The sequence below is a fragment of the Python bivittatus genome, unplaced genomic scaffold, assembly GCF_059951505.1.
Source record: "Python bivittatus isolate LINGU-HERP-01145 unplaced genomic scaffold, Pbiv_v1 ctg000190_np1212, whole genome shotgun sequence".
Lineage (NCBI taxonomy): Eukaryota > Metazoa > Chordata > Lepidosauria > Squamata > Pythonidae > Python > Python bivittatus.
Window position 1 is genome coordinate 8644310 of NW_028277042.1, and position 22214 is coordinate 8666523.

The window sequence follows — 22214 nt, forward strand, 5'->3', positions numbered from 1 at the left end:
GGCCAACTTGAAAACATTTTCATGCATCCTAGAGAAAACCATTCCTGCCTTCAGCCATCCTACCACCTGTACTCACCCCCCCACACACACACACATACACATGAGGTTACCTGAAGAAGATAATTTAATCTTCCAGCAAGGTAGGCCCAACACAGTGTATTTTTTATATTTTACATGTAATATATATATAGCTCAGCTATATATTACACAAAGCAACCCAAAGATGTGCAGAAGTATTAAGATACATTGAGTGGAACCATTCAGTGCCAAACTATCTATATCAATAAAACCCAAAGCGTGCGTACTCATACCATTTCTTGTGACTGTAATATTCTAACCACATAAAATTAATAACGATTATTTTATAAAATCAGAACCAACTACATAATCGTCCTTCATAGCTCTTTCTAATGCCAGAAAGCTAATTAGGGGTCAGGTCCTTTTCTATCTGAGTTGTAGCATGTCAAAACATTCACAGGACATAGAACTATGAAGCCAGTTTGATGGAAGAATTCAAAGAAATGAATATGTGTTATCAATCTCATTGAAGAATTACAAATATTGACTTACCCGTCCAACTAATATAGGTTCAGGTCCAGAGAACTCTTCTAGCACAAACATTTGATTCCATACCCAGCCCCTCTTTGAACGGTTCAACACTCTCTGTTCTTCATTGAGGTCATTTAGTCCTCTACTGGATCTACTGGGTAATACTTGAGAATGATTCATTGGAGCCATGTAAATAGATGGGAATGCAGTAATCCATAATATTACTAATGGAGCCCATGTATCCATAAGCATTTCTGCTAGTCCTTCTGGCATTGTTCCACACACTAAGCAAATCACCACTGAAAATGACACAATTATTTTGCTTCCTTCCAGATTGTAGTCATCCGATTCATCATGCAGCAAAGGAGTTTTACTTACAGTTCCATCATGTGTTTAGACCACTATAAACATAAATAGAGATTGCTTAGATGATAGAAACACCCTCCATTGGAATTTATTGTCTTCAAAGATGCCTAAAAAATTAAGAGAGAAATAATTCAAGTTAGCAATACAGTAAAATGACTGGGCATGTGTGGCATTCGGTTTTTTCAAATCTGTAAATTCTAAGGTTGTGCATTCTATTTTAACAATCCAATTTAGCAATTCATTTCCAGGTATTTTGGGGAATGAATATTTGTATCTCTAAAGTAAAATGAAAGCCATTCTGTAATTTCTTTGGGTAGAAATCTTTTCCTTCCTTCCCACCCTTCCTGACCAATTTTATTTTACCTTTTTAAGCTTCTAATGCTGAATTCACGTACCCATCTACTGCCTTTGCACAATCCACAAAAACAGTTTATTCGGGGGTGTTGAACGTAAGCTTCAGATAATGACAATGATGTTAATGATGATCATCGTTTTAAAAATGATTTTTTGTTTAATGGAGCTAACCGCAAAAGTTGCTGATCCTTGTAAAAGCTGACAGTGGTGGTGATAGTGGTGGTGGTGATGATGAAGATATTAATCATTTAAAAAAGGAAAATATTCAAGTCCTTTTAGCACATTTCTGCAATGATGCCCAAAGTGGGGGAAAAAATCTGATTAATTTTCTCTATGCCATCACATACACAACATTTCTATTAATCCAGGTTACTTGATTTCTCCAAGCCTCTCCCACCCCCCTCTCTATACATATATATAGATAGATATACATATACATAAGGTTTTCCCCTCATTTGGAATAATAATAATAATAATAATAATAATAATAATAATAGTAACAACAACAACAATCAAGCTTTTCTAAAGAAATTATTCTGAAAAAAAAACTGGTAGTGACATGATCAATAAGGCCTTGTCTTATTGAATTGATACTATGGAAAAATACTGAACAGGACTTGGCTCAAACTGGCATTAGGGAAGGGTGAATACATGGAGCAGGCTCTTAATTATATTTCAGTGCAGCAAAAAAAGTCTTTTGTGTCTTGTTTTGTTTGTGGAGAGAGAGAGACTATTCTGCAGTTATGTCTTTTCCCACTGTTCATTCATTCATTCATTCATTCATTCATTCATTCATTCATTCATTCATTCATTCATTTATTTATGGGTTATACTTTATTAAAATAGTTCTATATCATGGAGAACACAGAACAGGATGGAAGATTTCTGCAGGAGATTTTCAAGGGTTTCTAAAAATTAAAACTTGGAAATAAATGAGGAGGGAAAAAAATGTCTCTGCCCTGAATGGCACTCCGTTTGCTGTTCTGTTCTGTTCTGTTCTGTTCTGTTCTTCTATCCTTGTGTTATGTGAGTATTAACTGGCTGCTTTCAGTGAGATCTTTGCTCAGTTCTGCTGGCAAGTTTTAGAAAGAGATGCTAAGATTCCTGGTCTCTTCTAACTTACATGTAGATATGTATGCATCCCAAATTATAGGCTATTATGATTATTATTCATAATGAATTATGGTTCATAGGAACTCATAACAGAAAATTGATTATACTCCATAAGCCACCATTTGGTGTCTGGTTAAGGCTGGTAGACCTCCATGTTAATTTTATAACATAAAATTCTAATTATAAATATAAATATAAAAGCCAGAAAACTTTGATACCCCTCATTTTTTTGGTCTATAGCCCAAAATTAAATGAAGATTGTGTCAAAACCTGGCCTCCAATTCCAGAATGTCTTCATTCCTAAAAAAAAAGTGGACTCTGTTTTCTATCCTTTTCTCAGAATGTTTCAGAATCCCTTTAAAATCTTTTATTTATCTAACCTGTGCCCTTCCTTCCTTCCTTCCTTCCTTCCTTCCTTCCTTCCTTCCTTCCTTCCTTCCTTCCTTCCTTCCGAGAAAATTTATCAGCGTCTTCTCCCTCTGTTACATCGCTTTACATCATTCTCTCATCTTCTGAACTGCCCTTCTTCCAGTCTGAAAATTACCATTGAGAATTTTCTCTGTGATGTTTCTACTTGGGGTTTAATTGCAGAGTAAAGACAGATGGAAAGATGATTTTGCAAAGAAGAAAGGGAACACTTGCAATGCTCTCAGTCACTTTGTAATGGAGGGAAGAGCATGGCTATACACGTTCCACCGTGGAAATATGATCAAAATGTTCTCCTCTGTTCTCCTTTGACTTTTTTCCCCCTGTCAAATTAAGAATGATAAAAAGCTGACACAGAAAATATATTTTTAACACTGCACAGCAACTCTGGGTATTTCTGGGCACCTGATAAAGTATAAAAAGTCTCAGCACAAAGCTTGCTAGAAAACTGAAAATGTTGTGACTTAAATATAGGAATGCAAGTATTCCAGGTTTTGTTAGCATGATGAAGAAAGAGAAAGGGAATTAGCTGACCAGAACTGCTAGTTTTGCAAACATTATGTTTTTTCAGGTGCTTTTAAATGCACACACGCATCCATATACATACAAACCACGTTTGACAGGAGATTTAGACTTTCTTTCTCTCAACTCAGAAGTGTTCAATTAAGTTTCCATTGAGCCATCACTAATGCATCAAGATTCATTAGCCACAATTGAATCCAGTCTTGGCATAGCTCTGTAGGAAGAGCTACTATTGCCAGGCTCACAAAAAGCAGCATCAACCACAACAGAGAGAAGAAACAACATTCATGATTTAAATGGATTTTGCATTAAACCTAACTTGATTCTTGAGTTATTTTAGGCAAGCGTGAACCATAAAATGTATCAGCAGAGGGTTATCATCACAACATGACAGTATCTAGATGCTAGCTTGTTTTGATGCCAAGGAACCCATTTGGCAGACACGTTCTTGTTTCATTTATTTTATAAACTCCAGTTTTCCTACATTTTGGGCACATATCAAACAACAATAACCATCTGCAAAAGGGAGTGATTCCTCTTCTGATAACAATGATAAGGAGCTTCCGAAATGGGGCCCCTATGGACAGAAGTATCAGGTGTTTATTTATTTATTTTTCTGGTAGCAAAAGCAAGGGTCCCTAGCATGCAGAAGTGGGTCTGTTATTAGAAATTATTAGGAACCTGACAGATGTAAGCTACTAGAAACATATCACCCAAATAGTTATAGAGTTGTGATAGAAGAGTCTCTTGGGTCGGATCGCAGGAGAACAACAGGAGTTTACAGAAGAGGAGTATCCAATTGATAGACCTCGTATAATCAGAGGGGGAAACCAAAGGGAGTCATTGGCTGTCCTAGACCACCACCCCAGATGATGTCCTACTCTAGTCTCAGTAGGATCATCTCCAAAACTCCAGAATAAAGATGAGAGCTTTACCGGACAGATGTCAAGATTCAGAGATGCATTCATTGACAGTATGTTATCTATCATGCTCATGCATAAGACTCAAGTTAAGATTGCATAAGTGATAGCATAGAACATTTCTTATTTAGAAATAAATCCCATAAAGGCAATGGGCTTCCATCCAAGTAACCATATATAGGTTTGTGCTATAACACCAAATGAATCAGAAGGGGACTATGACACTAATTCTGGATTTGGTTCATTTAAGTAGTTGTTGTTTTGAAATCAGTGATGTTTAAATCTATATAACATGCTTAGGGTATAAGCACAAGGATAAAATATGCGTATATCATCTAATTGATTTTCCAGGTTAAGACAATGCATATGATAATATATAATGCACTTAAGTGCATTGATCTTTATGGTGTAATATACAAACAATGCAGTTTTGTTCTTGTGGGCCATTGTAACAAGGAAGGTGATGCATTTAAAAAGTCCATTATTAACTTCCTTTGAATTATTTCAGAAATTCAGTCCACGAAAAAAAGACTTCTTAAAGTCTAAAGATTTCTTAAAGACTAATAAAGTAATTTTTAAAAAGTGTAATGAACAAGACCACCTTTTAATAAATAGCCATACAATCTCAAAAATAATTTTTAAGGCTGTCTCAAAGTAGAGAATGCCTTTTTCCCAATAAGCCGCTTCATCACATATTCACACTTTGGTTTGCAGTGTAATCTCCGGGGTTGAACATTTTTACAATTTCTTGAGAGTTGGGACCTTTTTACAAATAATACTTCCTTTAGGGACAATCCATTGCTAATTCCATTTCACATTCATTGTTGCCTTGTTGATCATTGTGAATACAAGTTATAGATAAGTCCTCTGACCTCAACAATTCATTAAGGTGTGTTCAGTCGATTCCCAGACATTTGTTGTTACATTTCTAATGCTGCAGTATTGATTTTATTGAAATAAATTACATTGCCGTGGGTAAACAATTAAAAACTTTGTTTGATAGCTCTTTTTGAACGAAGCTAGGGCAGAAGCAACGTTTGAGCAGATCATCAGTAAAGAGTAGTCAACTATCAGCTTGGTGTCAATCAAGAAAGGTAAAGAAGTGAAAGGGGGAGGAGTCATTTCAATGTTTTAATAAGAATTCTTTATTCTTACTCTAGTTAAGTTCCTTATTTTTATCTACCTTTGCTTTATAGAGAGCCATTTTAGTGTAGTGGTGAAGACACCAGGCTAGAAATTGGGTAGACCATGAGTTCTACTCCCACCTTAGGCATGAAGCCAGCTGGGTGACCTTGGGCCAGTCACTCTCTCTCAGCCCTAGGAAGCAGGTAATGGCAAACCACTTCCAAAAAAATCTTGCCAAGAAATTTGCAAGGACTAATCCAGGCAGTCACCCAGAGTCAAAAACTGACTTGAAGACACACACACACACACACACACACACACACACAAAATCTCTAAGTCAAGCTTGATTCCTGGGGGTTACAAGGATAGATCCATGTAGTTTTCTTGGCAATAATACAGTAATAATTTCTTATTTTCCAGGATACTTTTCTAAATTCCTTATGCCTATAGTTGTGGCATGTCTTGATATTCTCCCATCCAAAAAGGTCTGACCCCTCCACATGCTTTAACATTGGTTAACACATGCTTTCACATGCTGTAACATTACAAAAAATTAAAATATTATCTACAGCATAGGTGGTATGTAGACTCTCCAGATATCACTGAACAACAATTTCATGCCAAGATTTGTAATTCAGCAACAGTCTAGTTCCTATGTGTAATCAGTATTCCTTGCAGTGGGGGTGAATCCTCCCTAAGCCTTTTAATTTGTACTAACTGTACAAACTAAAATACGAAGTGCCCAAATTAAAATCTATGTGAAGCCTAGAGTGAAGGAGAGCACTTGCCTGCCATATTTTCAGAAAGCATGATACTTTTAAAAACCATTCTTAACACAGTAATAACAATCTAGGAATGGGAAAAAAATTGCATACTCTTCATTTTAGTATGAATCAGCTTATTTTGCACTCTGGAATTAATATCCAAACTGGGACTTGATTTCCCAAATTGAGCAATGCGGTTCTCCAATGTAAAACACACGCTGAATGCATGCCTTAAGAAATCTGAGTCCAGAATGGCACGAGTGGGAAAAATTGCTGATGGGGGAAAAAAGTGTGATTATTAGGAAAAATGTACATTAAAAAGTATATCTTTTTTTTTATATCCTGTGTGCAATGTTACTCTTGGAAATGCATGAGAATTTGCATTCATATTTTTATAATAGCTGCAAACTGATACAGAATTAAACTTATGTGTTTGGGCAACAAAAGTCAACATAGATAGCCATAAACGTTTTTAGATAATTGATACTTGTGTTACAGTATTTATAAGCAGTGTTGTATATACCTTTAAATAGCATGGTCCCTTAGCATTTAGGGCTGGAAAGTCAGGATCACTGCTTTTTTCATCCTTATTATCTTAGTTTCGATTTCTTAACAATAGTTTTTAATACACTGAATATGCCTGTATACATAGAGTTGCACTACATGAATATATCTATGTTTTTCTAAAGTATGACTGAATGGATCAGAATTTATATACAGTATGTAAACCCAAATGAATATATTATGGTAAAAACATGGAATTTGGGTAAGATATCATTGCCTTTTCCATGTGTTTACTGAACATGCTGCCAATAGGAAAATGCAAATTAAACTTGGCATTTCAAAAAATAAGCAGTTTTAAAAGTTAAAGAAAGAAAATACAAACAAGAGAAGAAAGAAAAAATAAAGAATAAAGCATAACATGAGTAAAGAGGAATTTACAAACTTCATAAAATTAGGTTAAATTTTTCAATATCTCACGGGTTAGTTTTAAGTAACTGAATATGTATTGTTTTGTAAAGTGAAGATGTTGTTAGCAACTAAATAATATATGGATATCAACAGTGGTATAAAACACAATATAATAAAGCACAATATAATAAAGTAAGATTAAGATTAAGAATGACAGTACATTTTATCTAAGAGGCTGAAAACCTATCCTCATCTAGTAGATCATTGAAAGCTTAAATATTACAGCTTGTTGTTAATAAAGTTGGGGTTGTCACTGCTTCAGAAGCAAGTTCGTTCATTCATTCATTCATTCATTCATTCATTCATTCATTCATTCAATTTATATAGCCGCTCATCTCAGACCAGTGACTCTGGGTGGCTAACAACAATAAAAATTTGTTGCAAAGAAATACTTTATGGGGTACCTTCTGGAACAGGTAATGATTAATAGATATCCAACAGATCTAGATGGGTAAATACACAAGGAGTCATACTTCACACCATTTCAAACCTCAGTGCTGTTAAGTGCAGCCAGTTTGCACATTCAGATGCCAATTGAAATGTTACGGTGGGAAATCCAGTGATTCAATACCTGTGTTACTGGATCACCTGAGCTATTTTTCCCAAATATATGTTCTGAAGGAGCGTGGGTAATTATGGTTCAAAGTTGCTGCAGGACAGGCAGCCTGACGTTTTAAAAGTGTTGCCATCAACACCAGGGTTCTAACCTTGCATGATAAAGGAATCATTGCTTGTCTATCATTATAGTTCATTACCCCTCATCTCATTGTCAAAACATGGGAAGGGTGGAAGATCAGACCTCTACCACAGTTGTACCATCTACCTATGGGTTCTCCATCTCTGGAGATTTTGAAGAAGAGGCTGAACAGTCACCTTTCATGAATATTTAATTCATTTTTCTACACATTGCCAAGGGTTGGACTAGGTGAGCCTTGTGGCTGCTTCCAACTCTATAATTCCGGGGCTCATTTAATCCTCTTCAGTGAGTAATTGGAGAAAACCCTGCTTTTATAATAATAAAAATAATGTCTAGAAACTCCTGGTGGTGGAATGAAGTGGGAAGGCAACAAGCTATGGTCGTTCCCTATTGTTTGGAGAGCAACTCTTTTGTTTTTCCCTCCTTGAATTCATTTGGTAATATGACATTTGGAAAACCCCTTACTTACAACTCAGGCATAGTCCTAATTCTACTCCTTGAGTCCTTTGATTATACTGGAAAGACCCAGTCAATTTCACTGACATTCTCTCACACATACCCAGAGCACATAAATACCTACTTTATTTGCTAATCATTCCTCACAATTCTATTCATCTTCAATTTCACATGGTTCTGTCTTTTCTTTGCCCTGAATACTTTGGAGTTTTTAATTTACTGCTACAGATATTTCCTGATACTGGCAATGGCATCAATTATTTCAAGGAAATCAAAATGAATGCTTAAACTGAGACCCATCTGTGTAAGAATGTCTATGGGCTGAAATAGTACCATAGGCATTCTTGAGCATAAAAATTATGTTCTGATTTGCCTTGTGGCAAGCCAGTTTCTTTTTTAATTTAAAATCATCTTTTGGGGAGAGGAGGGTGGAAAGACAGGTGAAGGAAGGGGCAGATGCTTTCCATCATAGTCCAGGAGACATGCAGATATTTTCCTGGGTGACAGAGGAGGAGCTTCAGAAGTTAGTATCTAAACAGCAAAAGGGGCTCTCAGTGTTCCCTGCTAATGGCAAGATATTGTGCATTGCTACTGAAATGAAGTCATAGTGTCTCTCTTTTCATCTATTCCTATAAATTATCATATACAAGCATTGTGCAAATTGAGGAACTCTTATGACCCGACTCCCCCCCCCCCCGCTTTTATTATTTTCTTTTTTCTTTTTTGGTGATCCATAAGAGAACATCTGAGACATAGGTTTTCCTTCCCCTCCCTCCCTCCCTCCCTCCCTCCCGTCCTTCCTTCCTTCCTTCCTTCCTTCCTTCCTTCCTTCCTTCCTTCCTTCCTTCCTTCCTTCGTCTGCTTTAAGAATTTGGGCCAGTCTTTTTTTTTTTCTAACAGTGCAGGCAGTATATACCAGAACAGAACAGATTAGAAACACACACAAAGGAGCGATGAAATGAATAGTTCTTGTTCATTGCAGCAATCCTGCATTAAGCCTGCTAATTTGATGTGTACACAAACACAGAACTTTAAATGTTTTTAGTAGTTTCCTTAATGGAAGTACCTGAATGCTTTCTCTCGGTAATTACATGAGCTTATTACACGACTCACTTCTAGACTTTACTCAAACTACGTCCCCTGTTACTTGTTATCTTTGTTCATTGCAAGGATCTAAAAAAAGCCTTCCTCAATCTGTTATCCTCCAGATGTGTCAGGACTATGACTCTCAGAACGCCCATTCACCATGGTCCTTTTGGCCAGGCTACCTCAGAATTCTGGGCATTGTAGTCATAGCCCATTTTCAAGGCACCAAACCAAAGATACCTATTGAAAATGGAGATGAAGCTGTCTAAGACAAAACTGTTTCACAATTCTAATCAATGGCAATCCATTTTGCTTCTGTCTTGCTGGGAGAAAAAACAGGATGTAGCAAAATATCAGTCAAGTCATGTCTATGTCATTTGCAGCCTAAAGCCATTTTTCCCCCTTTTGGCATGGCTCCAGAAAAGGTGAAAGTGAACCTTTTAAAAATGGATGAGATTTAAGAAAAAAGATGTTTCTATGAACATCACCATTGCCATTTAGATTCTATATATTTATGTGCTGGAATACTGGCAACAACTGACATTTTTGGATTATTGACAATTAGAGCAAAACCCACCCCATTCCACAAGACTCAGGTGTCAAAATTATGATAGACAAATGAATAGATGGATAGATGGATAATCCATTAATTTCAGCTGGCCAAGTTATTTGTTCAGTTAAACAAGTCATGTAGCTGAACATTTTATAACGCAGGAATCCCCATTGCATGCTTTTAAACTTTGTTTTTTCTACTCTCTTTGCTTTAGAACTGATCCCTGACTTTTGCCCATGGCTGGAAGACCAAACACAATGGAGTGATTGATTACACTGACAGAAAAGACATCAGGGCCAAAGGCCACAGCCACCAGACGGATGTCCCTTCTCCCCAAAAATAAATCTTTCCCAACTGTTAGTTGTTTGGGGGCTGCAAAAACTATGGCAAGATACTTTGTTCTTGGGTGCAAGTCAGAGAAAGGAGGACACCAAGTGAGAACTCTCAGTAAGAAATGATCAGCATAGTCGCAAATAAATGTTAAAAAAAAAAAAAAAACAACTTTGGTGCACTTAAACAGAACTCTCTTTTGAACATTTTCTCTTTTACTCTCCTAACCTAGTTCAAAAATTTTCAGTTTGGCTTGTAACTCAGAAGGTAAGCCACACATCTTTTTTTCTGACATCTGGCATCTATCTAACATCCCTACATATTGATGGGGGGGGGGGTAAACCACCTTAAAAGAATTCTGTTTTGTGCTCTTTCCCTCCCTCTCTCTCTCTCTCTCTCTCTCTCTCACACACACACACACACTTGATCTGAAAAGTGGAAAGGTATTTTGGTTTCTCCAGATAATGGGGAAAAAAAGAGAGAGCACTGCTTATAGGATTTAAACTGCAATCTAAACTTGCCATAGACTGGAGAAAATTCCAGTGAATGCAGTAATGATTAAGTAAATTTGCAAAGGTTGCATTCCTTAGAAATCCTTGAATGAGAAACGTACGGTGCTTTTTTGCCACTTACAATGAAGACTAATATGCATGCAATTCATAAGTGGAAAAATACAGGTGGATAAGACAGAGTTGATACTATTTCTAGGGGTGGTCTTCAATATTTGAGAGAGAGAACTGTACTGAATGGAGTTGTACTCTCCCTTAAGGATTAGGTTTGCAGTCCAGAGGTCTTCCTAGATACAATATTGAGGCTTGACAGCCACCTAACATCAGTGGTAGGGAAGACCTACCCAGAGGGTAAAAAACTGGTAATGTTAAGATGGATTGTTGCAAAGTACTCTTTGGGAGTCAACCCTTGAAGATAGCCCAGAATGTGTGAGTGGTGAACAGTGTCTTGCATCACTCCTAGGCTGAAACTAATTCATTGCTGCCAATTACCTTCCAAGCCCAATGCAAGCCACCCATAATGGTATAAACCTTCACATGGCTTTCATTCAAGCTCTTTACAGGAATTATATTATTATTATTATTATTATTATTATTATTATTATTATTATTATTAATTTGACTTGTCCCCGCCCATCTCTCCACAACGGGGGACTCTGGGCAGCTTACAACAAACTAAAATCGGCAATACATAAATAATACATAATACATTAAAAGATTATAAAACCAAAGGAATACTTGCTCCCATATAATCTCCTCTTCATTCTTAGGCCATCAGTGGCATGATCTGTTGCAAGTGTGACACCCATAGTTAACTCTTCTTTCTCTGTGGCAGGGACATTTTATGGAACAAATTGCTATTTAGTTTCAAGAAAATTCTCTTCTTTGTTACAAGTTAGGAGGGAACTAAAGTCTGACTTATTCATGCAGGACTTTTAATGCTGTACTGTTTGAATGTTAAGTATTTACTATATGACTGTACATATTTCTTCTTTTTAATAATATTATTATATCTTTGTAAGTTGTCCAGAGTTGTTAAACAAGTCAGCATTTTTCTAAAAAAAAATAAATACAAATACGTTCACACATAAGATAAAATTACTGGTAGTCCACAAAGACAACAAGAGCATTCTGAGCAGACTTCAGCCACTTCACAACTCACCCAGCCCCTTGAAAACAAACTGGACACCCATCTCCAGTTTCTCTAATTGTGCAGTCTGAAAGCAAAAGATGTTGGCTTTCCCAAGTCCAGTAAATGTAGCAGCAATTTCATTTTCTCAAAGATGTTCAGCATTTTTTCATCAAAACATGGATTCTTATTCATGCTGATCAGGATAACTTAAGGCAGGGACGGACAGTGGGTAGCTAGCTCAGAAGAGGCCTGTGCTGCACCAGAACTCAACACAGCCAGCCAGCCATTTATGGCCTCAAGTGGCTTGATATATTCCCTACTTTGTAGCACACTTGGGACTTCAAATTCAGGGGCTGTCAAGCTCTAGTAAAGCACAGTGCATGGCTGGGTGGTCTGCGTTCAGCTTGATAGGTTACAAGTTGTTGCTCATTTTTTTCTTTTGCTTTTTTCCGGGGGGGGGGAATCTTCCAGCTTCAATTTTATTTCTCAGGTATTTTTTTTCCCTTTCTTTCTTTCTTTCTTTCTTTCTTTCAAGTGTCCTTTGAAGAATATATTATGTATGTAACCATCTACTAAATAAGAAAAAAAAATGTTTGGAAAGGATGTTGATGTGCATGGCAAAGAACAAAGACACAATATTTATTTAAACTATTCATTCAACGAAGAGTTATTTTTCCATCTCTTTCTGCTATGCTAAAAAAAAGGGTCCTACTTACCATGATAAAGGGAAGCAGTTACTAAAAGAAATGGATAATCTTAACATCTCAAGTGCTTCATGTCACAAAGGACAAACATAAAAGAATTTATTTATCAAAAAGAAGCTACCAGAAGATAATCTTGCTATTTTTAAGCATGTTTTTTTTAAAATGTCCTTCATATGTTCACCTGTGAAAACAACATTTTGCATGGAGGATGACTTAACACTGCTTTCCCAACCTTTTGATGTCCATATGTCCCCATCTGTACTTATAATTTGGAGAAACTGCTCTTACATATATTTCACTCTTTTGGGATTCTGGCTACTACAGACAGAAATTTACAAAACTCACATATAGGGTTTCTTTTTTCCCCTCATGCTATATGACCAATTAACCTCAGTCTGGGATGAAATCTACACAGGTAGTCCTCACTTAACAACCACTCATTCAGCACCTGTTTGAATTTAGAACAGCGCTGAACGAGGGGGACCTATGACCAGTCCTTGTAGTTGTGGCTGTCGCAGTGTCCCCATGGTCACATGTTCACCATTTGTGACCTCACTGCAGGCTTCTGACAAACAGAGGCAATGGGAAGCTGGAAGGAGGTCACAAATGGCAACCACATGATGTTGTGCTTAATGACGGCACAGGATTCACTTAACAGTCACAACCAGAAGTGCCAGAAGCTGATGTCAAGCTTTATAACCACATCACTTAGCAACAGAAATTCTGGTCCCAATTACCATTGTTAACTGAGGACTACCTGTAATTAACAATTTGTGGGGGAAGGAGGGAGACTGAAGGATGCATTGGGAAATCTACAAATGCAAACAGGTATGACTGTAATATATATATATATTCTTTCTCCAGGAATGTGGGAAAACTTTGGGAGTTGGTATTAAAAAAAAAAAAGTATGTAAATCTAGGTTTGGACTCACAGTACAATTTTCATGCATGTTATTTTCATGCCAGAAAACCACACTACCAGGTTTAGGCAATTGCAGACGTTCTGCAGCCTGCAGAAATGTATTGAGGGCCCTCATGTCCTGAGGGCCAAAGTTTCTCTACCCCTGATTTATTTACTACATCAAAGAGGTATCACTGCAGTCATTCAGAATAGTTTTGATCTGAACATTCAGCTAATCACAGAAGATCTACGTTACTTATATTTTTTCTCACTGAAGCTGTAATGATCCAGTCCCCAAAAGCAAAACCAGAAATTGACCCAGTTTGTATGTACCCCACCAACAACACATAATACTTGTGGTTCTTTAAACCAATAGATTTCTGAGCATCTTAAAAGGAGGAGGAGGAGGAGGAGGAGGAGGAGGAGGAGGAGGAGGAGGAGTTGGAGTTGGAGTTGGAGTTGGATTTTTATGTGTAACTGGTGAAAATATGCATTCCACCTGAATCACAAAGGAACATATTAAAATCAGGAGGAGTCTAATAGCACCTTAAATCAATTTTATGGGGGTGATATCCTAAATAACAATGTTCACCATATAAAAGATATAGACAATAACTATTACGAGTACGTTCATATGCATGCAAGGGTTGAAATGCCTCTCCCCCTCCCATCTCTGCTTCACTCAGAAATCCATTGCTTTTAAAATACACAAATATGACATTTGGAGCAAGTGAAACAGTGCCCCCTGTGGAAAGTGCCACCTAAAACAACTGTTTCTGTGCACGCAAACTGTTTTTGGCATGCAAACCATACATGAGAAAGCTGTTGAAAGCAACTATGTAAGTTAAATTTCTATCCCAAATATGTTTTTAGCTTTGGTACAGGTGGATTTGTTCCAAACAATGGTCTTTTATTCTGTTTGCTATGTTGTGAGCTGGCCAGAGTCATTCCGGAATTGTGCGACAACTAAATCAATTAAATTAAATTACATTAAATAATTCTAATTTGGTTTGGCAGCAGATTATTCCACCTCAGATGGAAATGTAAGACAAGCTAGGTACTTTTATCCAATGCAGCCAAAGTGGTCTATAAAGGTCTGCTTTCACATTTGTTCATGAGTAAAAAACGGACTCCTCCTCATCAGTGAAGATTGGCAATTGCATGCTTGTAATGTCAAGTGACAAACTGTGTGTATGTACCACTGTAGATCTAACGTGGGTAGACCTTACATTTTCTCAAGCCATATTGCTTTTAAATGGAGTCCGATCATTCATTTGGTCACCAGTCAAACAGTGTTACGAGCATGTTCATGCTTATAACTGTATAGTTATAGTAAGTCCTGTGGTTATAAAAACTCCATGTCTGCAGCAAAGTATCTGTTTGTAGACTGATACTTTATGTTCCAAACTGATGCGTGTACCATATTTCATCAGCTTTCCCCATCCTAGCATCCCCCAAATGTGTTGGACCAGAACTCCCACTAGTTCCTAATTAGCATTGCCAATGCTGGTAAGAAAGGATAGATACTTTATCTGGACTGTACCAAGCTGAGGAACAGGTTCACTTCAATAACCCCTGAAATGGAATGAATCTAACTAAATCCTTTGTTTTCCACTTTCCTTCCTTTCATTCCTTATCCAACGATTACAGTCATATTTTGGGGTCATGCATAGATCATCTTCATTCCCCTTAGACTAATATCAGCTAGGTACCTACCAATCTCTGCTCTCTCTCATCCATGCTTGATATTACCAGAAGCATATTAATTATTCCAAATAAGTACGTCATTTTAAATGGAAAAAGATAGAAAGTGGATATGCTAAGCACAATGAAGAAAATGAAAAGCCCAAACAGTAACCACCTTGTGCCTTACTCTCCACTGAACAGACACCTGCCACAGTCTGCAAAACTAAACATGGTTTAGGAAATAGGTGAAAATGAGACTGTGTTTGCTGAAAAGTCCAAATTGATGATGGTTGACAATTCAATTCTCCTTAAGACCAAGGTACATTATAGATTATCCATAATAAAATTTGTTCATCACTAGTTTATCGCTGCATTTCACTGTTGAATATCCTCAGCTCCCCTTAGTGCTCTTTCAGATTTTGCAATAGATCAAGGAAAAAGAAACCAAAGTCCAGTTTTGAAGACCTAACAGCCTTAAATGAGTTGCATGAAAAGCATACATTATACTGCTAAGATAGATATCTTCCCCAACTAACTGTGTTAAAGACACAGATCGGAAACAGAATTAAAAAAAAAAAAATTCTGGGATTGAGATTGTAGAGACAAGGAGAGTAGGCTAGTGTATAAATGTACTAAGTTTTAGCATTGCTGCTTCAAGAAATTAAGGTTATGTGTTTGTGCGTACGTGTGCATCAGTATAATTAAACTTTCATTTCAAAAAGCCAAGGTTGAAATGTCTGAGTAAAATTCAAGCATGCATATTTCTGCAAAATTTGTGATTATTATTATATATATAGGATTCCAGGACATCTATTCAGAGTGTACTGGGAGAAAACTGTGGGTTTTTTTTACTTCTTCTGGATCAGACTGTGATCTCTGAAAAGATTTACATCATAGGTGAAAATCCTTTAACTGGTTTATCTCTCTGACCCCCTTTACTGGCCAGGCTGATCTCATTTTCTCTCTCCCCTCTATATACCTTCATCACATCTCCTGAGGTCAGATTCTACAGTTCCGGTGAGTTTCCAGCCACATCCTAAATCTCAGCTGTTCAGCATGAAAATGTAAGGAACAGTGAACATTGGTTTCTTAAAAAGAAAAGCTTTGGACAGAATGTGATTTGTAAAACAAGCATGTCTTATGTGGCTTCTTAATATTTACTGTATCTATAATGTCGTCTAACACTATTAATGTCCTACATACATTTGCTCTTCAAATTGTAGAATTTGCAAAGTGCTAAAAAGAACTTTTTGCCTTCATAACCTGCTTCTAGGTTTCTCGGAGGCATATGTCTATCTTTGTAGCTCCTTTGTATTCGTACCGCTGATATAACATAGAAATGCTCGCTCATCAGTGGCAAAGACAAAGAAACAGAATCAGATCAGCCAAGTTAAATAAGTAGATCAGTTATTTCCCAAGAATTAAATTTAAGCACTAAAAATTTAATTCTTGGATTCTTGACCCCCAAAATACAGAAGCAACAAACTCCAACACAACTTGAGTCAGTCTTTCTCTGATAAAATTCAAATTCCTAAAATGAATGCTGATCAATCTACAAAACGGTAACCAAAAATTCATGCAAAAGAAGAGGCAGAAGAACTATGTAAATGGACTTTTAGGTATCCATAGTTTAACAGAGGCATTATTCCATCTTCAAAAAAACTTTGAATGAAATCCCATACTCAGAATTTGTGCTGCTGTTTCTACTGGTACGTACAGTTCATTCCCATGTAAAATTCTGATAATTTAACAACTCAAAAGTTCAATGACTCTCTGATATAGTTATCAGTAAGTTCATTCAGTCAATATCCAGTAAGTCTAGAACATATACAACATTAGAAATCAAATAAAAATGAAGAAGGTAAAAATACCAACATAGCAGAAAGTCTCTATAGTAAAATACAACATAAACTACTGTAATGATGTATACTAATAAACCATGCAAAGGTGAATCTAAAATATTACTGTCTGTAAAATAAAAATATACATTATTTAAAACAAAGTATTTAAAGCAGTTACAAGCCTGCATATTTCTCTTATATAGGATTAGACAGCTCTGGAGTCACTATCAAATTGGATTATCCATTAACACAAACTGTTATCACCCAACTTAAACAACTGGTCTTCCTGAACTGTTCAGGATCATAGGGAAAACATTATTGGCATATGAGGAACAGAAGTTATATTTCTTTGCGTTCCACTCATTCGTGATCTCTCTGTGCTCAAAAATCTGGAACATGAAATAGCAAGATTAGACCACTATCAACTCCAGGCCATCTATTTGATGTAATAAGTGAGTTCAGTAGCAAAAAAGAAAGGTGAGATCTGAGTCTCACAATCACCATTTTGTAGGTAGCTGTCATTCCTTAAAGGTCAGCCTGAGTTGTATGCTTTGTTTTCCACTTCAGGGCTGGCACGTTATAAAACAAAGCATTCATGTATGTACAGTGTCAGCAACAGTTTCTAATCTGCTCAACTCTGTTGCAAGCATCCCCTTTTTATGGATTTTCTTCCCCTTGTTGACATTAACTCTTGTCATGAGAACATTTTAGTTGGCCAACATTGTATTATTCCCCCATTAAAATGTGGGTCTATTTTATCCATGACTATACATTCCAGATTCAGTCATGGATATAAATCATTACTCCTGCGATCAAAGATGCTCAGCTGGAAGACTCTGATGGGACAAATATAATTCTCAGAAAGCTTTCAACTTTCTTTGTTAAAGTTCTATAATGACCATTTAATCTCTCAACAATATATGGAATTGGGAAACCAGGAAATAAAAATGCATGGATCTATTTACTTTGTTCCAGAATAATGTATCGGTAGCCTGTAGAAATAAATGTTAGTGCATGCATGTGTGTGCACACACATATATGGCTAGAATGGAGTCAAGCTGTATACTCATCTCTGTTCACCTTCTCCAAATAAATAAAACTTGCAGAGAACATTTTTATAGAAAAAGCCAATAAAGCTGACAGCATTCTACCCATTGCAGTCATAAAATACAGTTGGGCTATTTTATATGGATGTAAAACCAAACCAACCCCAAAATAGATCTAGACTAGACTGGAGCTACCTTGACAACCTTTTTTTATAGCATCTAGAAGTGAAATTCAAACAAGTCTGGACCATATTCTTTACATGTTATCATAGCAGAGTTCCCTGCCAGAATGGTAGGAAAATATATATTATTTTTTTTTAGTGGAAACAGAGAAAAAGTGGAGTGTATGCAGACAGAAGGTGGGCTAGAGAGATTTATTTAAACTGTTATTTGTCAATACCTCTGACATTTGATTTAAAATGCACATTAGCCCTCTAACATCTTTGGAGGGACCAACTGATTCCATTGAATGGAAACAAAAGCAACTATAAGCTCAATGTTGAGGACCAGAGACAGCTGCTAGTTCTTTCCTATCGGAAAAGGCCCTTCCCTAAGTTTCAACCAAATACTTCTCTTATCATGGCTCACATATGATATGATGCATTATATACTTTAGGCTTGACAAGGGAAAGAGGGAGGATGAAAGCTATGAAGAACAATATTGCAAAAGGAAGAGGAGAATCAACTGCATTTCACAGAGAAGGCTGTGCTTCTGATACTGGGTCTGCAGAGAGAAAGGTAGGTATGCAAAGGTTAAACTATTCCATAACTGCCCCTTGCTTTCTGCATATGATTTCCCCCCTCCTCATTTGGTAAAGTCACATGGTCAAGCAAAGAGCTTACACCAACGGTTCTGATCAACATGGATTGATTTATGCCTATTTATTGGTGGTGTTTTCATTTAGTGAATAATGAGGAATGCTTCAGTACCATTGCAACATAGCACAACCACAATGGAATCTTTAGTTTTCATCCATTCTTTTAGTAGCTTGTCTAACCCAGCATCATTATTAACATTATTTGCAGTTGGGTCATTCTGATTTTGATTCTTTAAGCAAACTTGCATTTCTGGTGAAGGCATTCCCAATGTCCATATAGGTTGGTTGGTTGTTGTTTTTTTTAAAACACAAAGGACTCTTATTGGATTCCTTGTCTCTTCACAAAACCTCACATGCAATAGGACAGTTCAAAGCAAATCTACTTCCAAGGAAGTTGCAAGGATGCCAAGGGAATATGCTTTCAGTAAGTACAATCCATCTGGTGAAGACTAGGAGCCTTAGTCTACCCCCAAGAAATTCCTTTGGAGAATTTTCCAAAAAAAAAAGAAAAGATGAATGAAGTTTAAGAGGCTTTGGCACAACTCAGGTTCATTAACTCTGACATTGTTTCATTGCAACTGAAGTGAACCACTTTTAGATCTCTCCATATGCAAACACAGTTAAGCTTTGAGACCACCGGCTATTAACAGTATGGGGTTAACTTATAAAAAAACAGTGATATCCCTGGGTATTAGCAGACAGTCAACCTCCTGTAGATAAACTGACCCTTCTGAAATATCAATAGTCTTCAAGCTAACCATGCATACAAACATATTATCCTAGCCAAGGGACAGGGAACATAAAAATGGGTTTAGGCTTAACAGAGTTTGGTACCTGTTGGCATCCGTGCCTTCATTTTGCTTTGGAATGTTTCCATCTTGTTCGCTCTTCAAGCTGTTTAAGTTAAGATAGAAGCTGTAAGCTTCAAATCACCATGGAATCTGTATTTACTAATGCTGTCAGTCCACAGGGGATTAAAAAAAAAAGGCTTTTTTTGTCCTCCACCACCATCATCATCATCATCATCATCATCATCATCATCACCCACAGGAAAGTGGAGATCTGCAGCAACCCCTCCCCAGCCCCTGAGCCTTCAGCTGATCTGCTTTTCCATAGCTGAACAAAATGTTCTGCTACAGCTCACTGTGGTCTGCAGGGAAGACTGACAGCTTGATTGGAATGTTACCTCCAGAAGCTGTGAGATTTAAGCAGAAACGTAAAAGAACATGTTATTCTTCCAAGCCCTAACCCTTCCTTGATTCCGAATGAGATGCTGGGAGTGGGGGGGTGGGGGTGGGGGTGGGGGTGGGAGAGAGACTGAGAGGAGCTGCCTTTGAAAGTCTACTGGGCTTGCTCTGTTGGAGAAGATGCCATTAATATGGGACTGGAGCTAAGGTGTTTCCTGCAAGTTTCATCTTGCATGAGCTGCTCCACTTCTGAAGTAGGCAGACTATTTAATAAATAAAGGAGGAAAGAAACAACTTGTAGATAAGAAGGTGGTTTTCTGCTGGGAAGCTCTGTTGCATAACTCAAATACTGCCTGCTTTGGGAAATCAGGAGGAGACTGGCTAGCCCTGGTTCTCCTCTTCCAAAGTGGCAAGGGGAGATGTTGCTATTTTGAAAAGGGGAAGGGTTCCTCTCTTTCCATCCACTCCACCTTTCTCCTCCATCATTTATGGATCTGGTGAATAAGTGGCTTCTTCCCTCCTTCTTTTTCTTTTCTTTTCATTCCTTCTTTCTTTCTTTCTCTCTCTCCCTGTGTAGGGAGTTAATTTCAGCATCACCAACCAGGCAATGTCTTTCAAGAGGTGTCTGTAAGCCTATCTTAAAGCTGGCGGAAAATGGGGGGGGGGGGCGGGGGGGGAGAGAAGCTAGTGTGCTAGAGCTTCAAATGATGAGAACCAAAGCCCCCACCTTCACTAAGCGCACCTCCCACCGCAAAATTGGCACCTTCAGCTGTTTCTCCCCCATCTTCTCCTGAACCAAGGATTCCCCAGGAACGGCAGAGCCAGTAAGGAGGCAGAAAAATCGGTCGCTGAGCGATCAGAGTTAGATATACTTTTTCCCTTCCACCCCCCCCCCCATCCCCTCTTCCTCTTTCCCGGGTGTTCGTTCTGACGTGAGAACCTCTCTTAAGCAGGGAGAAAGCTGCTGCTGCTGGGGATGGTGAGGATGGTGGTGATAACCCTAATAATCATTTTCGAAAGCAGGACTTACGGCGTTGTTTCGCTTCCCCTCCCGGCTCGAAGGCAAAAGACGTCTCGCTAACTCCCACTTCGGTGCGGAGGGAGGGGAAAGCAAGCGGCGGTTAAACCGAGGATAACCCGACTCGATTCCAAAGCTGGGGTTACTTCTTCGCCGGCGTCTGCTTCCCCGCTCCTTTAGCCAAGGACAGGCGAGCGATCGCCAGTCCGGGCGAGCCACCTGTCTCTTGCGTTTGCTCTGCTTCCAACGCACAAGTGTTGCTCCTCTTCCCTGGATGTCCCCCCCTTTTTTTTTTTGGTTCCTTCTCCTGGCTGTGGCTCCGGCTCTCTCCCCACTTTCGGAAGGGCTCTTCGCCCGAGGCTGCGCCGGGCGGCTCGGGCGCTTTCGCTCTCTGTCGGCCGGCGCGGCGAAGGGCGGCGGAGTTGTAGGCTTAGCCCCCTCCCGGCCGCCTTTTTTTAGTGCAGGGTCTTCGTCTCCCGCGGCAAGGCTTTCCGGCGGCGGCGGCGGTTGCAGCGGCAGCAGCAAGCGCGGCTGCCAAAGCCCATCTCCGGCGACGCGAGCGGGAGGGATATTCCAAAATAAATCCACTCATTCAGACGCCACCGGACTCTGCGCGCCCCCGCGCGCACGGCCGCTCGCTCCCGACGCCCCTACCTGCCAAAGGGAACGGCGAAGCGCGAGGTGGGAAAGTGAGCGAGGCGCCTCCCCTGGCACTTCTTATTTGGCCGACTTGGGAGGCCGGTCTAAAAGGCTGCTGGAGAGGAAGCGGGGAGGGGGGACGCGCGGGGGGGGGGCTTTCCCGCACCCCCGCCCGCTCTCCCCCGCCCGCTTCTCCGCGCAGTCTAGCTGGCGCTCAACTTTCTAGTCCTCTTGATTGTTGGTGGGTTGGCTTGCGTCTAGAGACCCCTCACTCCTCTAGAAATCCGTAGATGACCTGGCTGTGCGGCGAGTTCCGCCTGCTGGAAGACCTCCAGGGAATCCTCTTCCTCGGGGAGGACAAGTGGAGCGGGGCGGGGGGGGGGGGGGAGACTAAAAAAGAGAGACTAGGAAGGAATTGAGGCCAAGAGAAGGGGATTGAACAGGGAGGAGAGCTCTCTTCTCCCAACTGTGGATAGCTAAACTTCAGCTAGTGTTTGCCT

The 22214-nt window shown here is 38.8% G+C and overlaps 1 protein-coding gene across 3 annotated transcripts in view; it reads right to left on the reverse strand.

Annotated features, from left to right (window-relative positions):
* Positions 1-21884, reverse strand: part of CDH8 (cadherin 8) — a 205398-nt gene extending 183514 nt beyond the window's left edge. For all 3 annotated transcript variants that reach the window (XM_088136003.1, XM_088136004.1, XM_088136002.1), the window contains exons 1-3: positions 21088-21884; positions 19705-19764; positions 571-1022 (exon numbers count right to left, since the gene is read on the reverse strand). In XM_088136003.1, coding sequence (XP_087992129.1) covers positions 571-822 — 252 coding nt within the window. In that variant the 5' untranslated portion in view covers positions 823-1022; positions 19705-19764; positions 21088-21884. The remainder of the gene's footprint in view (positions 1-570; positions 1023-19704; positions 19765-21087) is intronic.
* Between the last annotated feature and the right edge of the window lie 330 nt (positions 21885-22214).